The sequence below is a fragment of the Equus asinus genome, chromosome 21 (genome assembly GCF_041296235.1).
Source record: "Equus asinus isolate D_3611 breed Donkey chromosome 21, EquAss-T2T_v2, whole genome shotgun sequence".
NCBI classification, from domain to species: Eukaryota; Metazoa; Chordata; class Mammalia; order Perissodactyla; family Equidae; genus Equus; species Equus asinus.
Genome location: NC_091810.1, coordinates 12,048,484 through 12,076,102, shown reverse-complemented (window position 1 = coordinate 12,076,102; position 27,619 = coordinate 12,048,484). Strand labels below are relative to the sequence as shown.

Sequence of the window (27,619 nt, the reverse complement as noted above, 5' to 3'; positions counted from 1 at the left end):
AAGAGGAATAAAGAAACAAAGAACAGATAAGACATATAAAAACAAGTTGCAAGATGGTTAACTTAAATCCAGCTATATTAGTAATTACATGAAATGTACATGGTCTAAAAGCCACTTGAAATATACCTTATAGCTTTGCCTTTCAGATTTAGTCCTTGAACAATCTAGAATACAATGTAATTTTTGCGAATAGTACGAACTAGTGTTATAATTTCATTTTTCCCCCATACAGATACCCAATTGTCCCAGCACTATTTATTGGCAAGTTCAACCTTTCTTTGCTGATCTTCAATACCATGTTTATGATGTCAAATGTCCATATACATGTAGATTTGTTCTGGGGTTTCTGTTCTTTTCTGCTGGAATATTTGCCTATCCCTATGCAAATGTTACACTGCTGTAAGTATTACAGCTTCATAGTATGTATGAATATTTGATACAGAATGCCATCACACCTTATTCTTCTTGAAGCTATCTTAGCCATTACACTTTAACGTTTTAGAATCAGCCTGTCAAGTTAAAAAAAAGTTCAAAGTTTGAGGCTTCCCTGTATTCTGGGAATAACTGACATATTTATAAGATTGAGCCTTTCTGTCCATGAGTATCATGTATTTTTTTCATACATTTAGATGTTCTTTAATGCCTTCAATAAAGTCTCTTAAAATTTTCTCCAAACAACTGTTCTATCACTTTTGTTAGGTTTATTCATGAATACTTGATATTTTTATGCTATTGTAAATGATATATTCTCCTGAATTTAATTTGCATTTCCCTAATGGCTAATGATGTTGAACACTTTATCATGCGTTTATTTGCCATCCTTATATCCTCTTTGAGTAAAGTGTTCAGGTATTTTGCCTATTTTTTGTTCTTACTGAGTTTTGAGAATTCTTTATATATTCTGGACAAAAGTTCTTTGCCATATATGTGATTTACAAATATTTTCTCCTAGTATACAGTTTATCTTCATTTTCTTAACAGTATCTTTCACAGAGCAAAAGTTTCTAATTGAGATGAAGCCCAGTATATCAATATTTTCTTTCATAGATTGAGGTTTTGGTGCCATATCTAAGAACTCTTTGCCTAGCTCAAGATCATGTAGATTTTTTTCTATGTTCTCCTTGGAAATGTTACATTCCTATGTTTTACATTTATATCTGTGATCCATTGTGAGTTAATTTTTGCATACGGTGTGAGGTTTAGACTGAAGTGTCTTTTTTTCCATATGTATGACTAATTATTCCAATTTTCTTGATTGTATTTGTGGGATTTTAATTTTTGGAGGTCACTGAGTGATGACATGGAAAGGTCAATGCCACTGAAAGAATTTATTAGTTACAATTCCTGAGAGAAGGTGCCATACCATGGCGCACAGTGCCACATGGGAGAAGTACCAAGGTCAGTCAGAAGGCAGAGGAGCAAAGGGAAAGCATGGGTACGAGTCTTTATTACCATATGGCAGGAAGTTGTTAGGTGGGGACGTCCCCTATTTGGCAGGAAGGGAAACTATAGATGTTGGGAATTGTGGTTGCAAATTTGTAATATGATTTCAAGTGGCCACAAAAGCCAGAATGTAGGAGAGATGTAAACAACTTTGGCAGGTTGGTCCTGTGATCAGTGGATGCTAAATCTTCAATTACAAAAATCTGTAAAAGTTGGTTAGAACACCAATGTCATTTGTTGAAAGACTATCCTTTCTCCGTTGAATTTATTTTGCATCTTTGTCAAAAATCAACTGACCAGACTTCTGTGGGTCCATTTTTTGGACTCTATATTCTGTTCCATTGATTTATATACCTATCTTTGTGCCAGTGACACACTGTCTTGATTATTTTGGCTTTATAGAAAATCTTAAAATCACATAGTGTGATTGAAAATTCTTGAAAATTAATTCTTTTTCAAAATTGTTTTAGCTACTCTAGTTTCTTTGCCTTTCCATATAAATTTTAGATCATATTGTCTATATCTACAAAAAAATTCTGGCATTTTTATTGGTATTGCATTAAATTTATAGATCAATCTGGGGAGAATTGACATTTTTACTATTTGAGTCTTCCAATCCTCTTTGATTTCATCAGCATTTAAAAATTTCAGCATACAGGTCTTGTACATGTTTTGTCAGATTTATATCTATTTCATTTTCTTTGAAGCAACTGTAAACAGTTTAAAAAATTTTTTGTTTTCCATTTGTACTTTGATAATGTATAGAAATAATATTGAATTTTTGTATTCTTTGGCCACACTAAACTCATTTAGTAGTTCTAAGAATTTAAAAAATAGATCCTTTGAGACTTTCTACATAAATGATCATGTAATTTAAAAGCAAGGACTGTTTTATTTCTTCTTTTACAACCTGCCTGACTTTTCTTTCTTTTTCTTTTCTTATTGCATTAAGACTTCCAGTATGATGTTGAGTAGTAGTAGTAAGAGTGGACATCCTTACCATGTTCCTACAGTTAGGGGGTAAGCATTCAATTTTTCTATGAAGAATAATGTTAACTGTAGCTTTTTCATAGATGCCCTTTATCAGGTTGAGAGGTTGAGGAAGTTCCCTGCTCTTCCTAATTTGCTGAGAGTTTTTAATCATGAATGGATGCTAAATTTCTTCAAATGATTTTTCTGCATCAATTGATGTGATCATGTAGTTTTTCTTCTATAGACTGTTACTATGGTAGATTACATTGATTAATTTCTGAATATTGAACCAACCTTGCACTCCCAGTATAAAAATGCATATTTGGTCATGGTGTGTTATTCTTTTTATATATCGCTGGATTAAACTTGCTAACATTTTGTTGAGGATTTTTGTGTCAATGTTCATGAGGGATATTGGTCTGTAATTTTCTTTTTCTGTACCATCTTTGGTTTCATATCAGGTAATGATATGAGTGTTGGTGAGTGTTCTCTCTTCTTCTATGTTCTGAAAGATGTTGTGGAATTGGTGTTCTTGCTTTCTTAAGTGTTCGATTAAATTTACCAGTGAAATGACGTGGGCCTGGAGATTTATTTTTTGGAATGTTTTAAATGAAGAATTCAACGTATTTAATAGTTTTTGGGTTATCAATTTCACCTTGAGTTGCTTTACGTAGTTTGTGGTTGTCAACGAATTGGTTCATTTCATCTAAATTGTCAAATTTATGCATGAAGAGTTGTTTGTAGCACTGTTTCCTTTAATGTCTTCAGAGACTGTAGTGATATGCCTTTTCTCATTCCTGATATTGGTAGTTTGTGCCTTATTTCTCTTTTTATTTATCACTTTTGCTAGAAGTTTATCAATTGTATGGATTTTTTTCAAAGAAACAGCTTTGGTTTAATTGATTTTCTCTTTTTTTTTGGCTTTCAATTTCATTGTTTTCATCTCATCTTTTTTCTTTTCTTTCCTTCTACTTTATTTGGGTTTATATGGCTCTTCTTTTTCTAGATTCTTAAGGTGAGTTCTTAGATTATAGATCTGGGAACTTTCTTATTTTTTAATATAAGCACTTAATGCTACAAGTTAACTTCTAAGCACTACACTAGTGACACTCCACAAATTCGACAATTGTGTTTTAATTTTCATTCAACATGTTTTCTGTTTTCTCTTGAGACTTTCTCTTTGACCTGTGGCTTATTCAGAAGTGTGTTGTTCAATTTCCAAGTGTTTGGAGACCTTCCTGTTATCTTTATGTTATTGATTTCTAGTTTAATTTCACCATGGTCAGAGAACATTCTTTGTATGATTTCACTTCTTTTAAATTTATTAAGGTTTGTTTCATGACTCAGGATATGTTCTATTTTGGTGACTGTTCCATGTGCATTTAAATGTTCCATGTGCTCTTTTTAAATAAGTTGTCAATAAATGTCAGTTAGATCCAATTGGTTGACAGTGCTGTTCTTCTATACCCTTGCTGGTTTTCTGACTACTGGTTCTGCCTATTATGGAAAGAGGAGTGTTGAAATCTTCAACTATAATTGTGGATTTGTCTATTTCACCGTTCAGTTCTATCAGTTCTTCCTTTACATATTTTGAAGATCTGTTTTTAGGTGCATACACATTTGTTATGTCTTCTTGGTAAATCAATAATTTTATTATGTAATGTCTTTCTTTATCCCTGGTAATTTTCTTTGCACTAAAGTCTATTTTGTCTGATATTAATATAGTCACTCTAACTTTCTTTTGGTTAGTGTTTGCATCATATATCTCTTCCATCCTTTTACTCTGAAACTGCTTGCATCATTATAGTTGTCAGTTTCTTGTAGACAACATATTGTTAGGTTATTCTGTTTTTCATTCATTCTGACAATTTCTGTCTTCAAATTGGTATCATTACACCACTTGCATTTAAAGTAATTATTACTATGGCTGGAATAAGGTCTAGGATTTTATTGCTTGTGTTCTGTTTATTCCCTTCTGCTCTTTTCTTCTTTTTGGGGGGTTCCTCTTTTTTGTCTACTCTCTTTTGGATTTGAACATTTTTCAGTTTTCCATCTTAATGTGTTTACTGTGATTTGACCATATCCCTTTGAATATAGTTTTTCTAGCGGTTGGTCTTGGGATTAAAAAATACATACTTAACGTTTGGTAGTCTACTTGGAATCAATATTTTACCACTGTAATTGCAATGTAGAAACATTACTACCTTATAGGTCCCTTTACCTTCCCCTCTTTATGCTATGTAAATACATGTCTCATATTACATCTACATACTTTTAAAAAAATCAGAAATGTAATAATTTTTACTTTCAATCATCAAACATACTCTAAAGAACTCAAAAGGAAAGGATATTCTATTTACCCAGATATTTACCATTTCTATCGGTCGTATTTAATTCCTCATGTTCAAAGTTTCCTTCTGCTATAGTTTTCCTCTGTCTGCAGAACTTTCTTTAGCAATTCTTTTAGAGTAGATCTACTTGCTATGAATTCTCATGCATTTTAGTTTTATTTCATCTTTGAGTGTACTTATTTCACCTCCATGAAAGGTATTTTTATGGGATACATAATTTTATGCTGACAGTTCTTTTAACACTTAAAAAATGTTTTCCTATTGCCTTCTTGTTCCCATGTATTTTTGTGTGTGTGAGGAAGATTAGCTCTCAGCTAACATCTGTGCCAATCTTCCTCTACTTCGTATGTGGGATGCCTCCACAGCATGGCTGATGAGTGGAAAAGGTCCACATCCGGATCCAAACCCATGAACCCTGGGCTGCCGAAGTGGAGCACATAGAACTTTAACCACTTGGCCACAGGGCCGGCCCCACTCCTGTGGTTTTTGACAAGAAAACATCATCTTTTCATGTGCTTATTAGACATCTATATATCCTCTTAGGTGAAATATCTATTCAAATCTTTTGCCCATTTTAAATTGGATTGTCTTCTTATAGTTGAATTGAAAAATTATTTACAAATTATTTATATTCTTTATACAAGTCCTTTATCAGATATATGATGGGCAAATATTTTCTCCCAATCTCTTGCTTGTTTTCTCACTTTTCTTAATGTTGCCTTTTGAAGAGCAAAAGCTTTTTAATTTTGACAAAGTCCAATTCAACACTTTTCTCTTATGGGTCATGCTTTTGGTGTCATCTTTGCCTAATCCAAGGTCACAAAAATTTTCTCTTATGTTTTCCTAGGTCTAGGCTTCATATTGAGTTTTTTTTTTTCTTTGCTATGGTGTGAGGTAATGGGCTAAGCTCATTGGTTTGTATACAGATACCTAATTGTCTTGGTACCTTTCTTGAAAATTCATCTTTCCCCAGTGAATTGCCTTGACACCTTTGTCAAAGACCAACTGACTATAAATGTAAAGATTTATTACTATACTGTCATTTCTGTTACATTGATGTATCTGCCTGTCTTTAGGCTAATACTACTTCACCTTAATTACCATACCTCTATAGTAGGTTTTAAAAATGGGTTAACTAAGTCCTCAAACTTTATTCTTTTTCAAAATTGTTTTGGCTATTCTATGTATTTCCACAAAATTTTAGGATCAGCTTGTCAATATTAAAAAACAATGCTGGGATATTAGAGGGATTGTGTCAAATCTATAGATCAATTGGGGGAAAACTGCTATCTTAACAATACTGAGTCTTCAAATACATAAACAAGAAATATATCTCTACGTACTTGGATCTTCTTTAACTCTCTTGGGAGTGTTTTACAGTTTTCTGTGTATGATTCTCACACTTTTTTGTTAAATTCATTCATATGTAACTCGGTCTTTTTGATTCTATTGGGAATGGAATTATTTTCTCAATTTCATTTTTGGAATGTTCATTGCTAGCATATAGGAATACAATTAATTTTTGTATACTGACTTTGTATCCTGTGACCTTCGCTAAAATTATTAACTCTAGTAGTCTTTCTTATTCTTTCTTTCTTTTTTTGTAGCTTCCTTAGGATTTTCTAAACACAAGAGTATATGATCTGTGAATACTTTTTAATTCTTCCTTTCCAATCAGTATGCCTTTAATTTCTTTTTCTTGCTTTATTGCATGGGCTACAACCACTGGTTCATTGTTAAATAGGAGTAGCAAGAGCAGGCAGCTTTCCCTCATTCCTGATCTTAGGAAGAATGATCTTTCACCACTAAGTATCATGTTAGCTGTAGATTTTTCATAGATGCCTTTTAATGAGTTGAGGAAATTCCCTTCTTTTCCTAATTTGTTGAGAATTTTGATTATGAATTGGATTTTGTCAAATGCTTTTTCTAAATCTATTGAGGTGATCATTTGGTTTTTATCCTTTATTAATATGGTGCATTACATTAATTGCGTTTTGGACAGTAAATCAACTTTGCTTCCTGCATTCCTGGGATAAATCCTACTTGGCCACAGTATATAATCATTTTTTATGTTGCTAGATTCAGTTTGCTAATTGTTTCTTAAGGATTTTTGAACATACGGGAATGAGGGATATTGGTCTGTAGTTTTCATTCAATTCAAAATATTTGATTTGTTTTGTAATTTCTTTTTTGACCCAAAGGTTATTTAGAAGTGTGTTAATTTCTACACATTTGAGGATTTCCTAATTTGTTTTCTGTTATTGACTTATAATTTAATTCTGTTGTGGTCAGAAAATATACTTTGAATAACTTCAACTTTTTAAATCTATTGAGACTTTTTTGTTTGGCTGGTGTGATTTAGTCTGGAGAATGTTCCATGTACACTTGAAAAGAATGTATACTTGCTGATGTTATATGCATGTACTATAAATGTCATGTAGGTAAATTTGGTTGATATGGCTGTTCAAGTCTTCTTTAATTTTGCTGATTTTCTGTCTGGTTGTTCTACTAAGTATTGATAATGAGATAGAAATCTCCAAGTGATTCTCTATTTCTCATTTCAGTTTTTGCCTCATGAATTTTAGGGCTCTGTTGTTGGGTATGACACATTTATAACTGATTTATATTCCTGATGTGTTGGCTATTTTATTATTATGAAATTTCTCTCTACCATAGTTGTAGTTCTTGTCTTAAAGTCTACTTTCTGTGATAATATTATAGCACCTTCAACTATTAAAATTACTGTTTGTATGGTATGTCTTTTTCTATAAAATGATAGTAAAACTTTCAATCTATTTGAATATAAAGTGTGTCTCTTATAGACAGCATATACTTGGTCTTACTTTGTTATTTAGTTTGAAAATCTCTGCCTTTTGATGAAAGTTTTTGGTTTCTTCTCATTTAATGTAATTTTTGATTTGGTTGGATTTACAACTGCCACCTTGCTGTTTGTTTCCTATGACTCATATCTTCTTTGTTCCTCTGGTCCTCCTTTACTGCCTTCTTTTGTGTTTGACATTTTTTAAGTGTACCATTTAATTCTTTTGATTTTTAAACTATTTTAAATTTTTTCCAAGTAGTTGCTCTAGAAATCCCATATGTATAATACTTTATCACAATCTAATTCAGGCTAATACTGGCTTAATTTCATTAAGATACAGCAACTTTGTTCCAATACATCTCTATTTTCTCCACGTCTACTTTCTGATATGGTTATATATACTATATCGACATATGTAATAAATCCAACAATATAGTTCTGTAATTACTGCTTTATATGCTCTTATATCATCTAAAGAAATTCAAAGAAGAAACAAGAAAAAGATTTACACAGTCTTTTATATTTACCTACATATTTACCATTTCTGGTGCTTTTCATTTCTTCCTGTGGATTCAAGTTAGTGTCTGGTATATTTCCTTTTAATCTGAAGGAGTTTAGTAATTCTTTAGTATTCCTTGCAAGTCTGCTAGCCATAAATTATGTCAGTCTTTATCTAGGAATGTCTTTGTTTTACCTTTTTTTTTTTTTCTGAGGAAGATTATCCCTGAGCTAACATCTGTGCCAATCTTCCTCCACTTTATATGTGGGTCACTGCCTGGCTGATGAGTGGTCTAGGTCTGCATCTGGGATCTGAACCCACAAACCTGGGCCACTGAAGCAGAGCATGCCAAACTTAACCACTATGCCATGGGGCTGGCCCCTTTACTTCATTTTTGAAGGATAGTTTTGTTGGACATAGAACTCTTAGTTGAGTTTTTTTTCTTTCCTTTTTTACTGCAATCACATTGGTTTATAACATTATATAAATTTCAGGTGTATATCATATTTTGACTTCAGCATAGACTGCATCATGTTCACTACCAAAAGTCTACTTGCCATCTCTTACCATACACATGTGCCCCTTTACCCCTTTCACCCTTCCACCAACTCCCCCCCCCAATGGTAACCACCAATCTGTTCTCCACATCTGTGTGCTGTTTATCTTCTACACATGAGTGAAGTTATATGGTGATTGCCTTTCTCTGCCTGACTTATTTTGCTTAGCATAATACCCTCAAGGTCCATTCATGTTGTTGCAATGGCAAGATTTTGTCTTTTTTATGGTAAGTAGTATTCTACTTTATATATACCACATCTTCTTTATCCATTCACCCATTGATGGGCACTTAGGCTGCTTCCAACTTTTGGCTATTGTGAATAATGCTGCCATGGCAGTGCACACATCTTTTCAAATTAGTGTTTTCAAATTCTTTGGATAAAAAACCAGAAGTGGAATAACTGGATCATATGGTATTTCTATTTTTTAAAAAAATTTTTTAATTGTGGTAACATTAGATTATAACATTATATAGCTTTCAGAGGTACATAATAATATATTTCAAATTCTGTGTAGATTACATCATGTTCACCACCCAAAAACTAATTATAGTACATCAATTCACATGTGAGCCTAATCACCACTTTTGCCCTCCCTGCTCCTCCCCTTCCCCCATGGTAACAACCAATCCAATCTCCATTGCTACGTGTTTGTCATTGTTTTTATCTTCTACTTATGAGTGAGATCATACAGTATATGACTTTCTCCCTCTCACTTATTTCATTTAGCGTAATACCCTCAAGCTTCATCCATGTTGTCACAAATGACCGGATTTCATCATTTCTTATGGCTGAGTAGCATTCCATTGTGTATATATACCACATCTTCTTTATGCATTCTTCCCTTCATGAGCACGTAGGTTGCTTCCAAGTCTTGGCTTTTGTGAATAATGCTGCAGTGAACATAGGGGTGCATGTATCTGTATGCATTAGTGTTTTCAAGTTCTTTGGATAAATGTCCAGCAGTGGGATAGCTGGATCATATGGTAGATCTATTCTTAATTTTCTGAGGATACTCCATACTGCCTTCCATAGTGGCTGCACCAGTTTGCACTCCCACCAGCAGTATATGACGGTTCCCTTCTTTCCACATCCTCTCCAACACTTGCTGTTTCCTGTCTTGTTAATTATAGCCATTCTCACCAGAGTGAGGTGATACTTCATTGTAGTTTTGATTTGCATTTCCCCAATAGCTAATGATGTTGAGCATCTTTTCATATTCCTGTTGACTATCCGTATATCTTCTTTGGAGAAATCTCTGTTCAGATCTTTTGCCCATTTTTTAATTGGGTTGTTGGTTTTTTTGTTGTTGGGATGTATGAGTTCTTTGTATATTTTGGATATTAACCCCTTATCTGATATATAGTTTGCAAATATCTTCTCCCAATTGTTAGGATGTCTTTTCATTTTGTTGATGGTTTCCCTTGCTATGCAGAAGGTATGTAGTTTGATGTAGTCTCATAGGTTCATTTTTTCTTTTGTTTCCCTTGCCTGGTCAGACACGGTACTTGAAAATATGCTTCTCAGACTGATGTCAAAGAGTGTATTGCCTATGTTTTCTTCTAGAAGTTTCATGGTTTTTGGTCTTACATTCAAGTCTTTAATCCATTTTGAGTTGATTTTTGTGCATGGTGTAAGATAATGGTCTACTTCCATTCTTTTGCATGGTGCTGTCCAGTTTTCCCAACACCATTTATTGAAGAGACTCTCCTTTCTCCATTGGATGCTCTTGGCTCCGTTGTCGAATATTAGCTGTCCATAAATTTGTGGGTTTACTTCTGGGCTCTCGATTCTGTTCCATTGATCTGTGTGTCTGTTTTTGTGCTAGTACCATGCTGTTTTGGTTACTATGGCTTTGTAGTATATTTTGAAATCAGGGAATGTGATACACCCAGCTTTGTTCTTTTTTCACAGGAATCCTTTGGCTATTTGGGGTCTTTTGTTGTTCCACATAAATTTTAGCATTCTTTGTTCTATTTCTGTGAAAAATGTTGTTGGAGCTTTGATAGGGATTGTGGTGAATCTGTAGATTGCTTTAGGAAGTATGGGCATTTTAACCACATTAATTCTTCCAACCCAAGAGCATGGAATATCTTTCCATTTCTTTCTGTCTTCTTCAATTTCTTTCAACATGTTTTATAGTTTTTGGCGTACAGATCTTTCACCTCTTTGGTTAAGTTTATTCCTAGGTATTTTATTCTTTTTGTTGCAATTGCAAGAGGATTGTATTCTTAATTTCTCTTTCTACTACTTCATTGTTAGTGTATAGAAATGCAGCTGATTTTAGTATGTTGATTTTGTATCCTGCTACTTGACTGTATTCACTTATTATCTCTAGAAGTTTTTTAGTGGATTCTTTAGGATTTTCTATATATAAAATCAGGTCGTCTGCAAAGAGTGACAGTTTCACTTCTTTTCCAATATGGATCCCTTTTATTTCTTTTTCTTGCCTGATTGTTCTGGCTAGGACTTCCAATACTATGTTAAACAAGAGTGGTGACAGTGGGCATATTTCTCTTGTTCCTGTTCTTAGAGGGATAGCTTTCAGTTTTTCTCCGTTGAGCATGATATTTGCTGTGGGTTTGTCATATATGGCCTTTATTATGTTGAGGTATTTTCCTTCTATACCCATTATCATAAATGGATGCTGAATCTTGTCAAATGCTTTCTCTGCATCTATTGAGATGATCATGTGATTTTTATTCTTCATTTTGTTAATGTGGTGTATCACATTGATAGATTTGCAAATGTTGAACCATCCCTGCATCCCTGGAATGAAACCCACTTGATCATGATGTATGATGTTTTTAATGTATTGTATTCGATTTGCGAGTATTTTGTTGAGGATTTTTGCATCGATGTTCATCAGTGATACTGGCCTGTAATTTTCTTTTTTTGTGTTGCCCTTGTCTGGTTTTGGTATCAGGATAATGGCTTTGTAGAATGAGTTATGAAGCATCTCCTCCTCTTCAATTTTTTGGAAGAGTTTGAGAAGAACAGGTATTAAGTCTTCTTTGAATGTTTGGTAGAATTCACCAGGGAAGCCATCTGGTCCTGGACTTTTATTTTTTGGAGGTTTTTGATTGCTGTTTCAACCCCTTTACTGGTGATTGGTCTATTCAAATTCTCTACTTCTTCTTGGTCCAGTTTTGGAAGGTTATATGTTTCTAAGAATTTATCCATTTCTTCTAGATTATCCAATTTGTTGGTGTACAGCTTTTCATAGTATTCTCTTATCTTTTGTATTTCTGAGGTGTCCATTGTAATTTCTCCTCTTTCATTTCTGATTTTATTTGAGCCTTCTCTCTTTTTTTCATGGTGAGTCTAGCTAAAGGTTTGTCAATTTTGTTTATCTTTTCAAAGAATCAGCTCTTGGTTTCATTAATTTTTTCTATTGTTTTCTTAGTCTTTATTTCTTTTATTTCTGCTACAACTTTTATTATTTCTTCAGCTGATTTTGGGATTTGTTTGTTCTTCTTTTTCCACTACCCTTCCATGCACTGTTAGATTGTTTATTTGGGATTTTTCTTCTTTGTTGAGGTAGGCCTGAATTGCTATAAACTTCCCTCTTAAAATTGCTTTTGCTGTATCCCATACATTTTGGCATGTCGTATTTTCATTTTCAATTGTCTCCAGGAATTTCTTGATTTCTTTTATTTCTTCATTGACTCAATCATTGTTCAGTAGCATTTTGTTTAATCTCCACATTTTTATGGCTTTTCTGGTTTTCTTCCTGTAGTTGATTTCTAGTTTCATACCTTTGTGGTCAGAGAGGATGCATGGCATTATTTCAATCTTCTTAAATTTATTGAGACTTGTTTTGTAGCCTAATATGTGATCAATCCTAGAGAACGTTCCATGTGCATTTGAAAACAATGTATATTCTATGGTTTTTTGATGGAATGTTCTATATATCCACTAAGTCCATCTGGTCAAATGTGTCGTTTAAGGCCAGTTTCCTTAATGATCTTCTGTTTGGATGATCTACCCATTGGTGTAACTGGAGTGTTAAAGTGTTCTACCATTATTGTGTTACTGTCTATTTCTCCTTTTACGTCTGTTAATAATTGCTTTATATATTTAGGTGCTCCTATGTTGGGTGCATAGATATTTACAAGTGTTATATCTTCTTGTTGGATTGTTCCCTTTATCATATGTAGTGCCCTTCTTTGTCTCTTGTAACAGTTTTTCTTTTAAAGTCTATTTTGTCTGATATAAGTATTGCTACCTCTGCTTTCTCTTCTTTGCTATTTGCATGGAATCTTTTTCCATCCTTTCACTTTCAGTTTGTGAGTGTCTTTAGGTCTGAAGTGTGTCTCTTGTATGCAGCATATATATAGGTCTTGTTTTTTTAATCCAATTGGCCACCCTATGCCTTTTGATTGGAGCATTTAGTCCACTGACATGTAAAGTAGCTATTGATAAGTATGTATTTACTGCCATTTTGTTACTTTTTTCCCCTGGGTGTTTTAGTAGTTCTTCTCTGTTCCTTTCTTTTTCTCTCACTCTCTTCCCTTGTGGTTTTGCTTTCTTTAGTACTATGTTTGATTTCTTTTGTCTTACTTATTTGTTTACTTAATATAGGTTTCTGATTTGTGATTACCATGAGGAACCTACATAATATTGTATGTATATAACAGTCTATATCAAGTTGATGGTCTCTTTAGCCTAACCTCTTTCTAAAAGCCCTATTTTTTCACTCCTCTCCTCCCACATTTTATGCTTTTGAAATCATATATAATCTCTTGTTTTGTGTGTGTCCATCCATTACCCTCTTATCATTGAAATAGGTAATTTTAGTACTTTTGTCTTTTAACATTTGTCTTATCTTCACACGTGGTTCTATCTTTACTATATTTTTACCTTTACCAGTGATTTTCTTGCTTGGGTTTTTTTTATATAATTGTTTTATCCCTATTTGTGGTCATTGCTTTCTCTCCTAAATAAGTCCCTTCAGCATTTCTTGTAGAACTGGTTTCTTGGTGATAAACTCCTTTAATTTTCGCCTGTCTGGGAAGCTCTTTATCTCTCCTTCCCTTCTGAATGACAACCTTGATGGATACAGTATTCTTGACTGTAGGTTTTTTCCTTTTAGCACTTTAAAAATGTCATGCCATTCTCTTCTTGTCTGTAGGGCTTTGGCTGAGAAGTCTGCTGATAGCCTTATGGGCTCTCCTTTGCATGTCACTTGTTGCCTTTCTCTTGCCACTTTTAGGATTCTCTCTCTGTCTTTAATTTTGGACATTTTAATTCTAATGTCTTGGTGTGGGCCTCTTTGGGCTTCTCTTGTTTGGAGCTCTCTGTGGTTCCTGTACTTGAATGTCTGTTTCCTTCCTTAGATTAGTAAATTTTTCATCTGTTATTTCTTCAAATAAATTTTCTGCCCCTTTGTCTCTCTCTTCTTCTTCTGGGACCCTATACTATGAATGTTAACGCACTTGATATTGTCTCAGAGTTCCCTTAGATTGTTCTCATTCTGTCTAATTCTTTTTTCTGTTCTGCTTGGGTGATTTCCTCTAGTCTTTCATCTACCTTGCTGATCTGTTCTTCTGTATTGTCTACTCTGCTATGGAGTTCCTCTAGTGGATTTTTCAATTCCAGTATTGTATTCTTCATTTCTGATGGGTTCTTTTTATATTTTCCAGTTCTTTGTTGATGAGCTCACTGTGTTCATCCAGTCTTCTCCTAATATCTGTGAGCATCCTTATGAGACTTTTTTGGAACTCTTTGTTGGGTAGGTTGCTTATTTCTGTTTCATTTAGTCCTTTTTCTGGGGTTTTGTCCTGTTCCCTTGCTTGGAATGTATTCCTTTGTCTCCTCATTATGCCTCTTTCTCTGTGCTTATTTCTATGTATTAGGTGAGTTGGCTACATCTCCTGATCTTGGAGAAGCGGCCTTAGGTAAGAGATGCCTTTTGAGGCCCAGCACTGTGCTTCCCTCTCATCACCAGTCCAAAAGACCCAGGGGTGACCCTTTTGTGGGCTACTTGTGTCCTGCTGCTGTGGCAGGGTTTCTCTTAATGCAGGTACCCAGGGAGTCTAGTCTTTCCTTTCCTGGCCAGCTGTTTATAAATCTTGTTTGGGGAGCCCCAACACCATTGGCTACAAGGTCTAACAGCACACTCCTGTTGCAGTTTTCCTGTTAATTGGGTAGGTACCCAGTGTAGCTGATTGCTAGGCTCAGGGGCTTACAGTTGCTACAGGTCTCAGGTCTACAAGGCTGTTGTCAGTTCTCTTAGTAGTGCAGCTGAGTGGGGCTGGCCCTAGGCATGGGAGCACTCAATTGTTTAAGCCTTTGGAAGGTGGGGCTGATCCTTTATATGGCTTTTTGTGAAGCACAGATCTTCTGCCACTGATAAGCCTCACCCCCCACAGGACCACACACACTGTCAACACAGTTCTGGTCCATGCACACTTCCCAACCCCCTGGAGCATACCCTGACACCCCATTGCAGAGGCCCCCACTTCTTGCTGACAAACCTCACCCCCCAGAGGACCACACACACCATCAACACAGTCCTGGTCCATGCACACTTCCCAACCCACTGGAGTGTACCCCAACACCCCACTGCAAAGGGCCCCACCTCTCCACCAGTGCCACCCACAGTTCACAAGGTCCTCACACAGGCCCTGCCCCACAGAGGCAGACACACTCGCCTGTCTCTAGCGGATCAAGGCACCTAGCCAATGCAGGCTGACAAGTAGCCTGAAGGCTTGCTGTTTGGCAGGGTGGGTCCCTAGGGTGGGCTGCCTGCCCTGGCTGAACTGGATTAAATCTGTGCTCTAGTGGGGGTGGGGGTGGAAGCCTCCTGGGCTAACAGGCCAGAGGAAGAACCTCAATGGCATCTGCTGGGGTCTATGTCAGCACGCCTGGACCAGGTGAGAACAATGGCCCCCACCAATGCCTCAGTCTCCGGAGAGGTCCCTCCTCTCATTGAGATAACCCAGAGCACACCAGGTGAGTCTCTTTTCACCTAATGACTGTCAGCTTTCTCTCTGGTGATTTTAGTTTGCTGAGATGGGTGAGTTTGTACGTGGGCCCTTTAAGATTCAGGTCTTTTCGGCTTTTATTCAATAGCTTTCCTGGGGGTATTCCTTGCTGCAGTTAATAGCCAGCAAAGCCAGATAGTAAGACCCTCGTCTCAGTTGTGCTGAGTCTGAAGGATTCTTATAGCAGTATCAGCCCCTGCTCCAGACCTCACTCTTCCAGGGAGGGCTGTGTACCTTAGGGTGGCTCCCGCCTGGCCAGCTGAGAAACCCTGCTGCTCCTGAAGGTGACTTTTTCTCTCCAGCAGGAATTTCTGCCCCTTCTGCCTTAGTCAGGACTGTCCCTTGTTGTGGGGGTTCTTTTTATCCAGTTTTCAGTTTTCTATCCAGGGTAATTTTTCCAAAAATAGTTGTAACCTGGTTGCGTTCGTGGGAGGAGATTAGTTCAGAGTCTGCTTACACCACCATCTTGATGAGATCCTTATTTTTAATTTTTGAGGAATCTCCATACTGTTTTCCATAGTGGCTGCCCAATTTGTATTCCCACCATCAGTGTACAAAGGTTCTTTTTTCTCCAGATCCTCTCCAACAGTTATTACTCCTTATCTTTTTAATAATAGCTATTCTGATGGGTGTGAAGTGATATCTCATTGTAATTTTGATTTGCATTTATGTAATAATTAGTGATGTTGAACATCTTTTCATGTGCCTGTTGGCTATCTGCATATATTCTTTGGAAAAATGTTCATATCCTCTGCCCATTTTTTAAATAGGGTTGTTCAGTTTTTGTTGAGTTGTATGAGTTCTTTACATATTTTGGCAATTAACCACTTAGCATATATGACTAGCAAATATCTTCTCTCAATTGGTAGGCTGTATTTTTGCTTTGTTGACAGTTTCCTTTGCTGTACAGAAGCTTTTTAGTTTTATGTAGTTTATTTTTTTATTTTGTTTCCCTTGCCTGAGGAGACATCATATTCAAACCTATGTCAAAGAGCATACTGCCTATGTTTTCTTTTAGGAGTTTTATGGTTTCAGGTCTTTTATTGAAGCCATTAATCCATTCTGAGTTAGTTTTTGTGTATGGTATAAGACAATGATCTCCTTCATTTTTTTCCATGTTGCTGTCCAGTTTCCCGAACACCATTTATTGAAGAGAATTCCCTTTCTCCATTGGATGTTCTTGGCTCCTTTGTTGAAAATTAGCTGTTCAAGATGAGCGGACTTATTTCTGGGCTCTCAATTATGTTTCATTGATCTGTGTGTGTTTTTGCACCAGTACCATGCTCTTTTCATTACAGTACCTCTGGAGTATATTTTGAAGTCAGGGAGTTGTGATGCTTCCAGCTTTGTTCTTGTAGTCTCAGGATTGCTTTGGCTATTTGGGTCTTTCATTGTTCCATATAAATTTTAGGATTCTTTGTCCTATTTCCATGAAAAATGTTGGGATTCTGATTGGGAGTGCACTGAATCTGTAGATTGCTTTAGGTAATATGGACATTTTCGCTATGTTAATTCTTCCAATCCACGGGCATGGAATATCTTTCCATTTCTTATGTCATCCTCAATTTCTTTCAATAATGTCTTACAGTTTTCAGTGTATAGGTCTTTCAATTCCTTGGTTAAATTTATTCCTAGGTATTTTATTCTTTTTGTTGCAATTGTAAATGGGATTGTATTCTTGATTCTGTTTCTATTCGTTCATTGTTAGCATATAAAAACACAACTGTTTTTGTATGTTGATTTTGTACCCTGCAACTTTACTGTATTCCTTAATTATTTCTAAGTTTTTTGATGGATTTCTTAGAGTTTTTTTTTTTTTATAGAGAAAGAATCATGTCATCTGCAAATAGTGACAGCTTTACTTGTTATATTCCAATTTGGATACCTTTTATTTCTTTTTGTTGCCTAATTGCTCTGGCTAGGAATTCCAATACTATGTTGAATAAGAGTGGTGAGATGGGGCATTCTTGCTTTGTTCATGTTCTCAGAGGAATGACTTTCAGTTTCTCACCATTGAGTATGATGTTGGCTACGGGTTTCTCATATATGGCCTTCATTATGTCGAGGTTCTTTCCTTCTATACTCACTTTATTCAGAGTTTTTCTCATAAATTGATGTCGAATCTAATCAAATGTTTCCTCTACATCTATTGAGATGATCATGTGATTTTTATTCTTTATTTTGTTAATGTGGTGTGTCACTTTGGTTGATTTACAGATGTTGAACCATTGCTGCAACCCTGGAATAAATCTCACTTGATTGTTGTGTATGATCCTTTTAATGTATTATATTTGATTTGCTAATATTTTGTTGAGGATATTTGCATCTATGTTCATCAGTGATATTGGCCTATAGTTTTCCTTTTCTGTGTTGTCCTTGTCTGGTTTTGGTATCAGGGTAATGTTGGCCTTATAAAATGAGTTAGGAAGTGTCCCTTACTCTTCAATGTTTTGGAAGAGTTTGAGAAGGACAGGTACCAAATCTTCTTCGAATGTTTGGTAGAATCCACCTGAGAAGCCATCTGCTCCTGGAATTTTGTTTTATGGGAGGTTTTTGATTACTGTTTCAATCTCTGCACTTGTGATTGGTCTATTCAGATTCTCTCTTAATTCAGTTTTTGGAGGTTGTATAATTCTAAGAATTTATTCATTTCTTTTAGGTTATCCAATTTGTTGGGATGTAGCTTTTCGTAGCATTCCTCTTATAATCCTTTGTATTTTTGTGCTATTGTTGTAATTTCTTCTCTTTCTGATTTTGAGTCTTTTCTTTTTCCTAGTGTGTCTAGGTAAAGTCTTGTCAATTTTGTTTATCTTTTCAAAGAATGAACTCTTATTTTCATTGACTTTCTGAATTGTCTTTTTAGTCTGTATTTCTTTTATTTATGCTCTGATTTTTATTATTTCCTTCCTTCTACTGACTTTGGGCTTCGTTTGTTCTTCTTTTTCTAGTTCTTTTAGGTGTAGTGTCAGAATGTTCATTTGAAAATTTTCTTGTTTCTTGAGGTATGCCTATATTGCTATAAACTTCCATCTTAGTACTGCTTTTGCTGCATCCCATAGGTTTTGGTATGTTTTTATTTCATTTTCCTTTGTCTCCAGGTATTTTTCTTACTTCTTTGATTTCTTCATAGATCCAATAGTTATTCAGTAGCATGTTGTTTAGTCTCCACATATTTGTGACTTACCCAGCTTTCTTCTTGTAATTGTGGTCAGAAAAGATGCTTGATATGATTTCAATCTTCTTAAATTTATTGAGGCTTGTTTTATTTCTCAACGTATGGTCTATCTTTTAGAATGTTTCATGTGCATTTATGAAGAAAGTATATTCTTCTGCTTTTGGATGAAATGTTCTATATTTATCTATTAAGTCCACCTGGCCTAATATTTCATTTAAGGCCAATGTTTCCTTGTTGACTTGTCTGGGTGATCTTCCATTGATGTTAGTGGGGTATGAAAGTCCCCTACTATTATTGTGTTGCTGTCAATTTCTCCCTTTAGGTCTGTTAATAGTTGCTTTATATACTTTGGTGCTCCTGTGTTAGGTGCATATATATTAATAAATGTTATGTGTTTTTGGTAGAATGTATCCTTTGTCATTATATAATATCCATCTTTGTCTCTTGTTATCTTTTTTGTCTTGAAGTTTGTTTTGTCTAAGTATAGCTACACTTTCTTTTGCTTGTCATTTTCTTGGAGTATCATCTTCCATCCTTTCACTCTGAGCCTATGTTTGTCTTTAGAGCTGTGATGTGTCTACTGCTTGCAGGATATTGTAGGGTCTTGTTTTTTAATCCATCTAGCCACTCGGTATCTTTTGATTGGTGAATTCAATTCATTTACATTTAGGGTGATTATTGACATATGAGGGCTTAGCACTGCCATTTTATCCTGTTTTTTGGTTGCTCTATATTTCCATTGTTTCTTTTTCCACATATTTCTGTCTGCCATTTCAGTTTGGTGATTTTCTGTGATGTGTATCTGTTTTCTCTTTTTTATGTTTTGTGACTCTGCTCTGACTTTTTGTTTTGTGGTTCCTATGACGTTTATATAAAAGATCTCACACATGAGATAGTCCTTTTTCAGCTGATAGCAACTTATCTCAATTTGCTTAGGCAGGTTCCATCTTTTTCGTATTCCCCTTCTATGTTTTTGTTGTTACAAATTATCCTTTTTTGTATTGTGAGTTTATTACCAAATTGAAGCGATTATAGTTATTTTTAATTGTTTTCCTTTATTCTTTATTAAGTGTTTGCTAACCCATTCTGATATAGACTTGCAATTTTCTCATTCTATCACCTTACTCAAAGCTTTGTATACCTTTGCCTTCTTCTTTCAGGTAGGAAGTTTCCTTTCAACATTTCTTGTAAGGCAGGTCTAGTGGCAATGAACTCCCTCAGTTTTTGTTTGTCTGGGAAAGCCTTTATTTCCCCTTCATATCTGAAGGATAACTTTGCTGGATAGAGTATTCTTGGCTAACAGTTTTTACCTTGCAATATTTCTGATATATCATTCCATTCTCTCCCAAACTGCAGCGTTCCTACTGAGAAATCCATTGATAGCCTAATGGGGGTTCCTTTGTACATTATTTTCTTCTGTCTGACTGCTCTTAATATCCTTTGTCATTGACCTTTGACAGTTTTAATATAATGTGCCTTGGAGAAGGTCTTTTTGTATTGAGATAGTTAGGTGTTCTACTTGCTTCACATACTTGTATACCCAGTTCTTTCCCCAGGTTTGGGAAGTTCTCAGCTATTATTTCTTTAAATAAGCTCTCTGCTCCTTTCTCCCTCTCTTCTCCTTCTGGGATCTCATTATCCTTAAGTTGCTTTTCCAAATTGAGTTAGATATTTCTTATAGAATTTCTGCATTTGAAAAACCCCCTCATTTCTCTCTTCTCTTCCACCCAAATCATTTCTTGATTTCTATCTCCAAGATTGCTAATTCTCTATTCCGCATGGTCTGCTCTATTTCCAATGCTTTCTAATTTATTCTTCATCTCATTTATTCTATTGTTCAGCTCCAGAATTTTTTAAAATAAAGTTTTAATCTCTTTGGTGAAGTATTCCTTCTGTTAATTTGATTCCTGAGCTCCTGGGGAGCATCTGGAACCCCAAGGGTGCTTGATGAGTTTTCCTCTGCCAGCACATTTGTGGTAGCAAACACCCTTCTTATTTGGGCAACACTTTGTTTACCTGGATTCTGAGCTGCTTCTGATGGATTCGAGTCTGTGCTTTCCAACTTGCACTGCCTCAGCCAGAGGCAGTTGTGCCTCCAAGATTGTTTGTGCTTTGCTACTTATGATGTCACTGCAGTTGCAAATGCTGCCAGTGGGGTCACCATGTTGCAAAGTACCTCTGCTGCTTCTGGGGTTGCCTGGGGTGTGTGTTCTCCCACTGCAGTGGCTCGGAGAGGGAAAGTAGGGTGGGATCCACGGTCATGGGCACCTCTGCCATATTCAGGTTTGTTGGGTCTGCAGGCATGGCTGCTACGGGTGTGTGGGGGGTGAAGTTGTGGATATCTCTGCAGCTGGAGTGGGGGAAGACCAGAGTCATAGGTTCTGCTGCCATTGTTATGTGGCTCTCTACAGGCTCTCTGCAGGCTTGGGTGCTGATGCTCCATATGCCTCCTGTGCTGCTGCTCCTGGGTTATCTGGGGGTACTGTCAATACCACTGCCAGGGAAGCTGGGCTTGTGGGTATCACTGTCACTGCTGGGTCAGCCATGGTCATGAGTGACACCACCGTCACCACAGCAGGAGGGGTACCTGGGTTGCAAGCAGTGATGGGGTTCCAGATGCCTCTGGTCTCTAGCACCTGCACAGTTCCTGGAACCTCAGGTCACAGGCATTGCTGCCACTGCTGAGGGCCTGGGTTGTGGGCACTACTGCAGTTCTTGAAGGCTCAGGTCACAAGTGCCACCCGCCACTGCTAGCAGAGGGGCAGGAACTGAGCTGCAAGTGCCACTGTGGCTCTTCCCCCTCTAGTTTCAGATGCCAGTGAAACTCCTGGACTCTCAGGTCATGGCACTGCTGCTGCTGCCAGGAGTATTGAGGTCTTGGATGCAGGCCCCATGCTGGAAGGGCAAGTGTTGGAGGCGCCCCCACTGGGGGATGGGGATAGGGCTGGGTCACAGTCACCACTGTGGTTCCTGGAGCCTCAGGTCACAGGCACCACCTGCCACTGCTGGGGAGGGGCAGGAGCTGAGCCATGAGTGCTACTGCAGCTACTGCAGTCTCTGGTCTCTGGCACTGGTGTGATTTGGAACCTCAGGTCACAGGCATTGTCACTGCAGCCAGAGGTATCGAGGTCTTGGATGCAGCCCCTGCTGCTGGAAGGGCCAGCATCAGAGGTGCCACCACCAGGGGAGAGGGTCACAGGTATCATTATGGTTTTCAGAGCCTCTGGTTGCAGGCCCACAGTGATTCCTGGTGCCTCCAGGAGTGTAGGCTGCTGGGATTCCTGGGGTCTCTGTTCATGGGTGTTACTCCAGTTCCTGGGGCCTCTGGCATGGCTGCAGTTCCAGGAACCTTCAGTCTCAGAAGCTGCCACCACTGCTCCCCTGGTTCCACTGCCTCCAGGAGGTCCACTCCACCTACCTTCAGTTGTATAGATGTATGGATCTCTCAGGCGTTTTGATATGCTGTGCAGATAGTCCTTTGTTGGTCTATAGATGTCCTACTGATTGTAACTTAGAGGGGAGAGACAAAGGGAACTCACTCTGCCATGATGCTGATGTCACCTTGAGTTTATTGTCTCGCAGCACTTTGAATGTTATTCCAGTGCCTTCTTGCCTCCATTGTTTCTGATAATGTCACCTGTTGAGCATATTGTTGTTCCTCTCTATGTGACGTGTCATTTTTTTCTTCATGCTTTTAAGAATTATCTGTCTTTCAATAGTTTGTCTACGATGTATTTAGTTAAAGATCTCCATGAATTATCTTACTTGGAGTTTGATGAGCTTCTTGGATCTGTAATGTTTTTCCATCAAGTTTGAGAAGTTTTTGACCATTATTTATTTGAAAAAGAACTTCCTCTCTTCTCCTTTTGCAATTCCCATTATACCTATGTTGGTAGGATTGAGTGTTATTCCATATGTCTTTGAGGCTCTGCTGATCTTTCCTCAATTTTTTCCCTTCTCCAGATTATATAATTTCTATTACTCTACTTTAAGTTCACTGCTTCTTTCTTCTGACATCTCAAATATGCTCTTGAGCTCATTTAGTACATTTTTCATTTGAGTTTTTATACTTTACAACTTTAGAATTTCTATTTGGTTCTTTTACATAATTTCTATTTTTTTATTAATGTCATTGTCATCATATTTTCCTCTAATTCTGTAAAAATGTTTTTGCTAGTTCTCAGAACATATATTGAACAGCTACTTTGAAGTCTATGCCTGCTAAATCCAACATTTGGGCCTGCTAAGAGACAACTTTTACTGAATGCTCCTCCTCCCACCCCACAGCATAGGTTACACTTCCCTGTTTCTTTTCCTTAGTATATGTTGTAAGCTTTTGTTGGTAACTGGACGTTTAAAATAATATACTGTAGCAACTTTTGACTCTGATTTTATTTTTTTCCCCTGAGGGTACTTTCCCCCTGCTTTTTGTTATTGTTACTATTTGGATTTAATCTGAGCTTCCCTGTGGTTTGCTGCTGTCTCTGCTCCATTTTTTAAATTCTCATTTTTATTTTTTAGCCTAGGGGTTACACTTATTTTTTCATTGTTCAGTGGCTAGTCAATGACTAGTTGTTTGTACTCAAACACCAATAATGCTTCCACCCTCTCTTGGTGGGTCTGTGTGGTTTGGGGAATGCATTCAAAGTTCAGGTAGTTTTCAAGTCTACCATGAATTTTACTTTGTGCCTGGTCCTCTCAGATCTCCTCTGTACATGTGCTCAGCCAATCAGTCAAGAAGGAATGTGTGGAGAGCTTGTACCCTTTTGAGGGCTGCATATCTGTGCAGCTTCCCTAATCTCCATGGACACGTGGAGAACTTATTGAGCCCCTCTATGAATCTCTTTTTCAGGATTTCCTTGGAAGATCCCTGTTAAACTTCTGGCTAGCTCTCTTGTCTACTGTCTACTGTCTTGTCTTGTCCCAACCAGGACTAAAAGCTCTGTCCAGGAGAGCTGCAGGCTTTTCCCATGTGCCGCCGTGAGAGTGGGATTCCCATCCTTCACTCCCAAACATGTCAGCCAGTCCCCTCTGACAGACAAAGATGCTAATTTTCATAGTTAGCCCCACTCTGGTAGAACTTCCATGTTAAATGAACAGGTCAAGGATGGGGCAGCCTCAGAGAAGAAGGCAACAGTCTGCCTGAAGACTTACTTCAAGCACAGCAGTTTTGAGAAGCCAAGCTCTTCTCAATTTGCTGTTTGTCTTAGGTTTATTTCTAGAGATCTGAAAGGGTTGCTTTTGACAAATTTGTCTGGTTTTATACTTGCTTTTTGGAGAGAGGACATCAACTCATTCGCTTCTCCATAGCTGGAAGTCTATTGCTTTCACTTAGCTTTTGGTGTGCTAAGTTCTCACTGCCGTAACAGATCTTAGAAGATTTTCAGGAGATTTTAAAAATGTTTTACCCAATATTTTTTGGTATTTTCAGTGGAAGGATCAGTCCAGATATCTAGTCAGTCATACAGAGGAGAGTTAATACTTTGTCAGTTTTTTAGGACCATTAAATGAAATCATTTATGCAAACAATTCAGCAACTATCTGTCACATAAAGGGGCTCAATAAAAAATTGTTATAACAACATCTGAACACTTATATAAATCTTCTGAATATTCAGAAACCAGATTCTAAGCTACTTCAACAGTCTTCCTAAATGGTCTCTCCACTTCCAGCTTCCTCTCACCTTTGATCTGTTCTTAGATTCTCACCTCACCAATATTCCAAAAACATTCTTTAATCATGTTGCTTATGTGTAGTTTCTTACTGCTTACTATTATTCTTATTCTTCATCCACAGGCCTTTATAATTTGACTCCCAGTTTACCTATGCAACTCTGTCTCTCACAACTCCCTGCCCCTGGTAGGCTCATTTACTCACTCTCCCTTCACTGTCCATTCTTACCACCTTCATTTTCACCTCCAAACCTCTGCTTCTGCCACTTTCCCTACTTATTCTTCCCTGCCTCTCCCCACTACCTTCTTTCCTGGAGCATACTCTTTTCTCTATTTCACCTACCCAAATCTTACAGGTTCTTTAAAACCTACCTCCTTTCATTCATTCAGTGGGCATTTTGTTCAGGCCATGAAGTGTAAGCTCCAAAAGGTGTCTCTAAGGTGCGTTTCCCCATATAATTTACCAAAAAGATATTTTCATTTTTATTCCACATCTAGCCTAGTTGTGGCTCCACATTAGTGGGAAATCTCATTTTTGTTCAATTGATACACCACTTTTATCCCACTTTTGACTACCTCCAATTTGAATGTAATTAGTAGATCAGCTCGTCACTCCCCTGAGTTATACATCTAACCTAGGTAATCTATCCTAGTTTAGATATTATCTCTTCTGGGCCTAAGTCACAGCATATGGCCAGAACAAAGTAACAAATATATATTCAGAGGAAAAACAATTATAATTACAAGTGTGTCTCATAACTGAGGTAGTCATAAATTATGTTGCATAATTTTCTTGTACTTCAAATCATAAAACTATTAATATTTTAGAGCATTAATTATTTTGCTTCATGCTGTGCAGGCAGCCAAGAGATAATGGCTTCCCTTTAGCAAAAAAAAAAAGGAAATCTATTCAAATCCTCAGTTTGCTTTCAGCCCATATTTCATGTTTTTTCTTTGCCATCTCTTTGCTACCCATCATCTTCCACATGTTTTTGCCAGTTAGCCATCAATGGTAATAGGATGAAATAAAGAATATTGGCATATTTATCATTTTACTAGTTCAGTAAGCCTCCTTACCTCAGTCTCACTCTCTCTGATACTTATGGGAAAGTGACAGAGGGGGCGGGAGTGGGGGGAAAGAGGATGATGTTAGGGAGATGGAATGTGCTTAGAAGAGCAAAGGACTTAATAAAAGAGGGAAAAACAAGGAGTGAAGAAAGATAGGGGAAATATAAGGGATGTTCTAGAATTGTTTTTACCCACTCTTGTGGAAACAAACCAATCTTTCACTAATCCCCCCTGGCTTGTACAAGTCTACACATACTCAAGATATAAAAAAAAATGTATTCATGGGGCCGGCCCAGGGGCCAAGCGGTTAAGTTCGCGCGCTTCGCTGTGGTGGCCCAGGGTTTCACCAGTTTGGATTCTGGGCGCAGACATGGAACCGCTCATCAGGCCACGCTGAGGCAGAGTCCCACATGCCACAACTAGAAGGACCCACAACTAAGATATACATGTACTGGGAGGATTTGGGGAGATAAAGCAGAAAAAAAAAAGATTGGCAACAGTTGTTAGCTCAGGTGCCAATCTTTAAAAAAAAAAAGTATTCAGATAAAAATTATTTGATAACGCCTCTACAGAAATTTGGTGGGTGAGGAAAAATGAAGAGGACTGACATAATCTGTAGCACTGTCTTACCTATAGTGGCTTTCTCTTCTATTAGTGCAGATAATCACAGTTGGTTGTAAAAGCCCACGTTTCATCAACTAAAGGTGACCAAAGGTTTACTCTTACTTCAAAGCATTTTACTTAGTAGTATATACAAAGATGTATCACTACCATTATTGCATTCAAGGAACTTGAAAATTCCATAAAACAATTTTGTTTTCAGTAAGTTAGTGGACTTTCATTTAATCTTACCTGACTGTGCTCTAGAAAACAATAAATGAGAGAAAACTTTTGGTTAGTTATGTATACATTTGAAGTCAGATGCAGGCAGAAGGGAGAATATTTCATTTTTACCGAGGCAAACTGCTAAGAAAAATAAAAGTAGTTATACTCTTTTAGCAATCTGCTTCTTCTTACCCAAAACATAAATCTCACTGTTGACTACAGCTGTACTGAATCGGTACTTAGAGTACTTCATGGGTGCCCGCTCTGTCCACTGATCTTGGTTGGGGTCATACTGCAACAGTTTGTTGCTTAATCGATCAGGTTCTTCATCAGGAAGATCCATCTGTATAAAATATGACAGCCAATATAATAACATATCATTGGACATATTTGTGAGTATAAGAATGCAATTAATCAAAGCAGATAGCGAAGGAGATAAAACAGAGGTTAACTGTAGTGACTCAAACACACCGAATCCTGTGACTTGGGGTTATAAGTACACTGCCAATATCAGAAGAATTTATATTCTGTAATAAGGAGACTAAGGTGTTGGCTTACAGCAAACAATCTGTGATCTTAGCAATAAGACAATATAGCATTTTTTAAAAAATTAAGCAACTGCAAAGCCTTAAAAATGAAACTAAGTGTTCTTGAACAGTATCCTTTTAAAGTGTAATTTTACTTTATCAAACTTTATAGTGGTGAATTTTAATAATATTTGAGAAACTAATTTTAATAATTTATGAAGTATTTTTCTTTAGAATATTTTTCTAATCCAAATGGAAGAAAATTACAAAAATATTTTAGTGTTTTAATAAATGGAGTATTTTTACACCATAATTATGACTTATGTAAGAATGGTGTGAATTCAATTTTCAAGATACATGGATTGAAATAAATTACTTGCAGTTATTTTTACATACTTTATTTTATTTATATAGACTTTTAATGACTAGAGACAGTACAAATTGAATGTTTACTCTTACACAGATGTATGTGGCTTCTCCCACTCATAAACTTCAAGTGAAGTAATTTTTTTTCTACAATGTGTCAGAACCTTCTATGACTTCAGGCTAAGGATGCATACGTGTCTTTTGTTGTTGTTTTGGATGTAGGTGTTCAACACAGAAATAAGTGCCATACTTAAGAAAGTTGTGTGCAATTAATTTTAGTGAACTACTTCAAATACGACAGTTATGATCATTATAGTACAATCACAACTCATCTCATCTTGCAATTTAATACAC

At 36.7% G+C, this 27,619-nt stretch overlaps 1 protein-coding gene across 9 annotated transcripts in view; it reads right to left on the bottom strand.

Annotated features, from left to right (window-relative positions):
- The window catches only part of KBTBD12 (kelch repeat and BTB domain containing 12), a 100,351-nt gene that overhangs the window by 53,188 nt on the left and 19,544 nt on the right, over positions 1-27,619 (bottom strand). For 7 of the 9 annotated variants that reach the window (XR_011496488.1, XR_011496487.1, XM_014846106.3 and 4 more), the window contains one exon: positions 26,565-26,715. Coding sequence is in view for 7 of the 9 variants with exons in the window: in XM_014846106.3 (XP_014701592.2) it covers positions 26,565-26,715 (151 nt within the window). In the remaining 2 variants the exon portion in view is untranslated. Of the gene's footprint in view, positions 1-12,222; positions 12,402-19,632; positions 22,692-26,564; positions 26,716-27,619 lie in introns of those variants that run through there. The other 2 variants (XM_070493076.1, XM_070493077.1) reach the window with 2 other exon arrangements.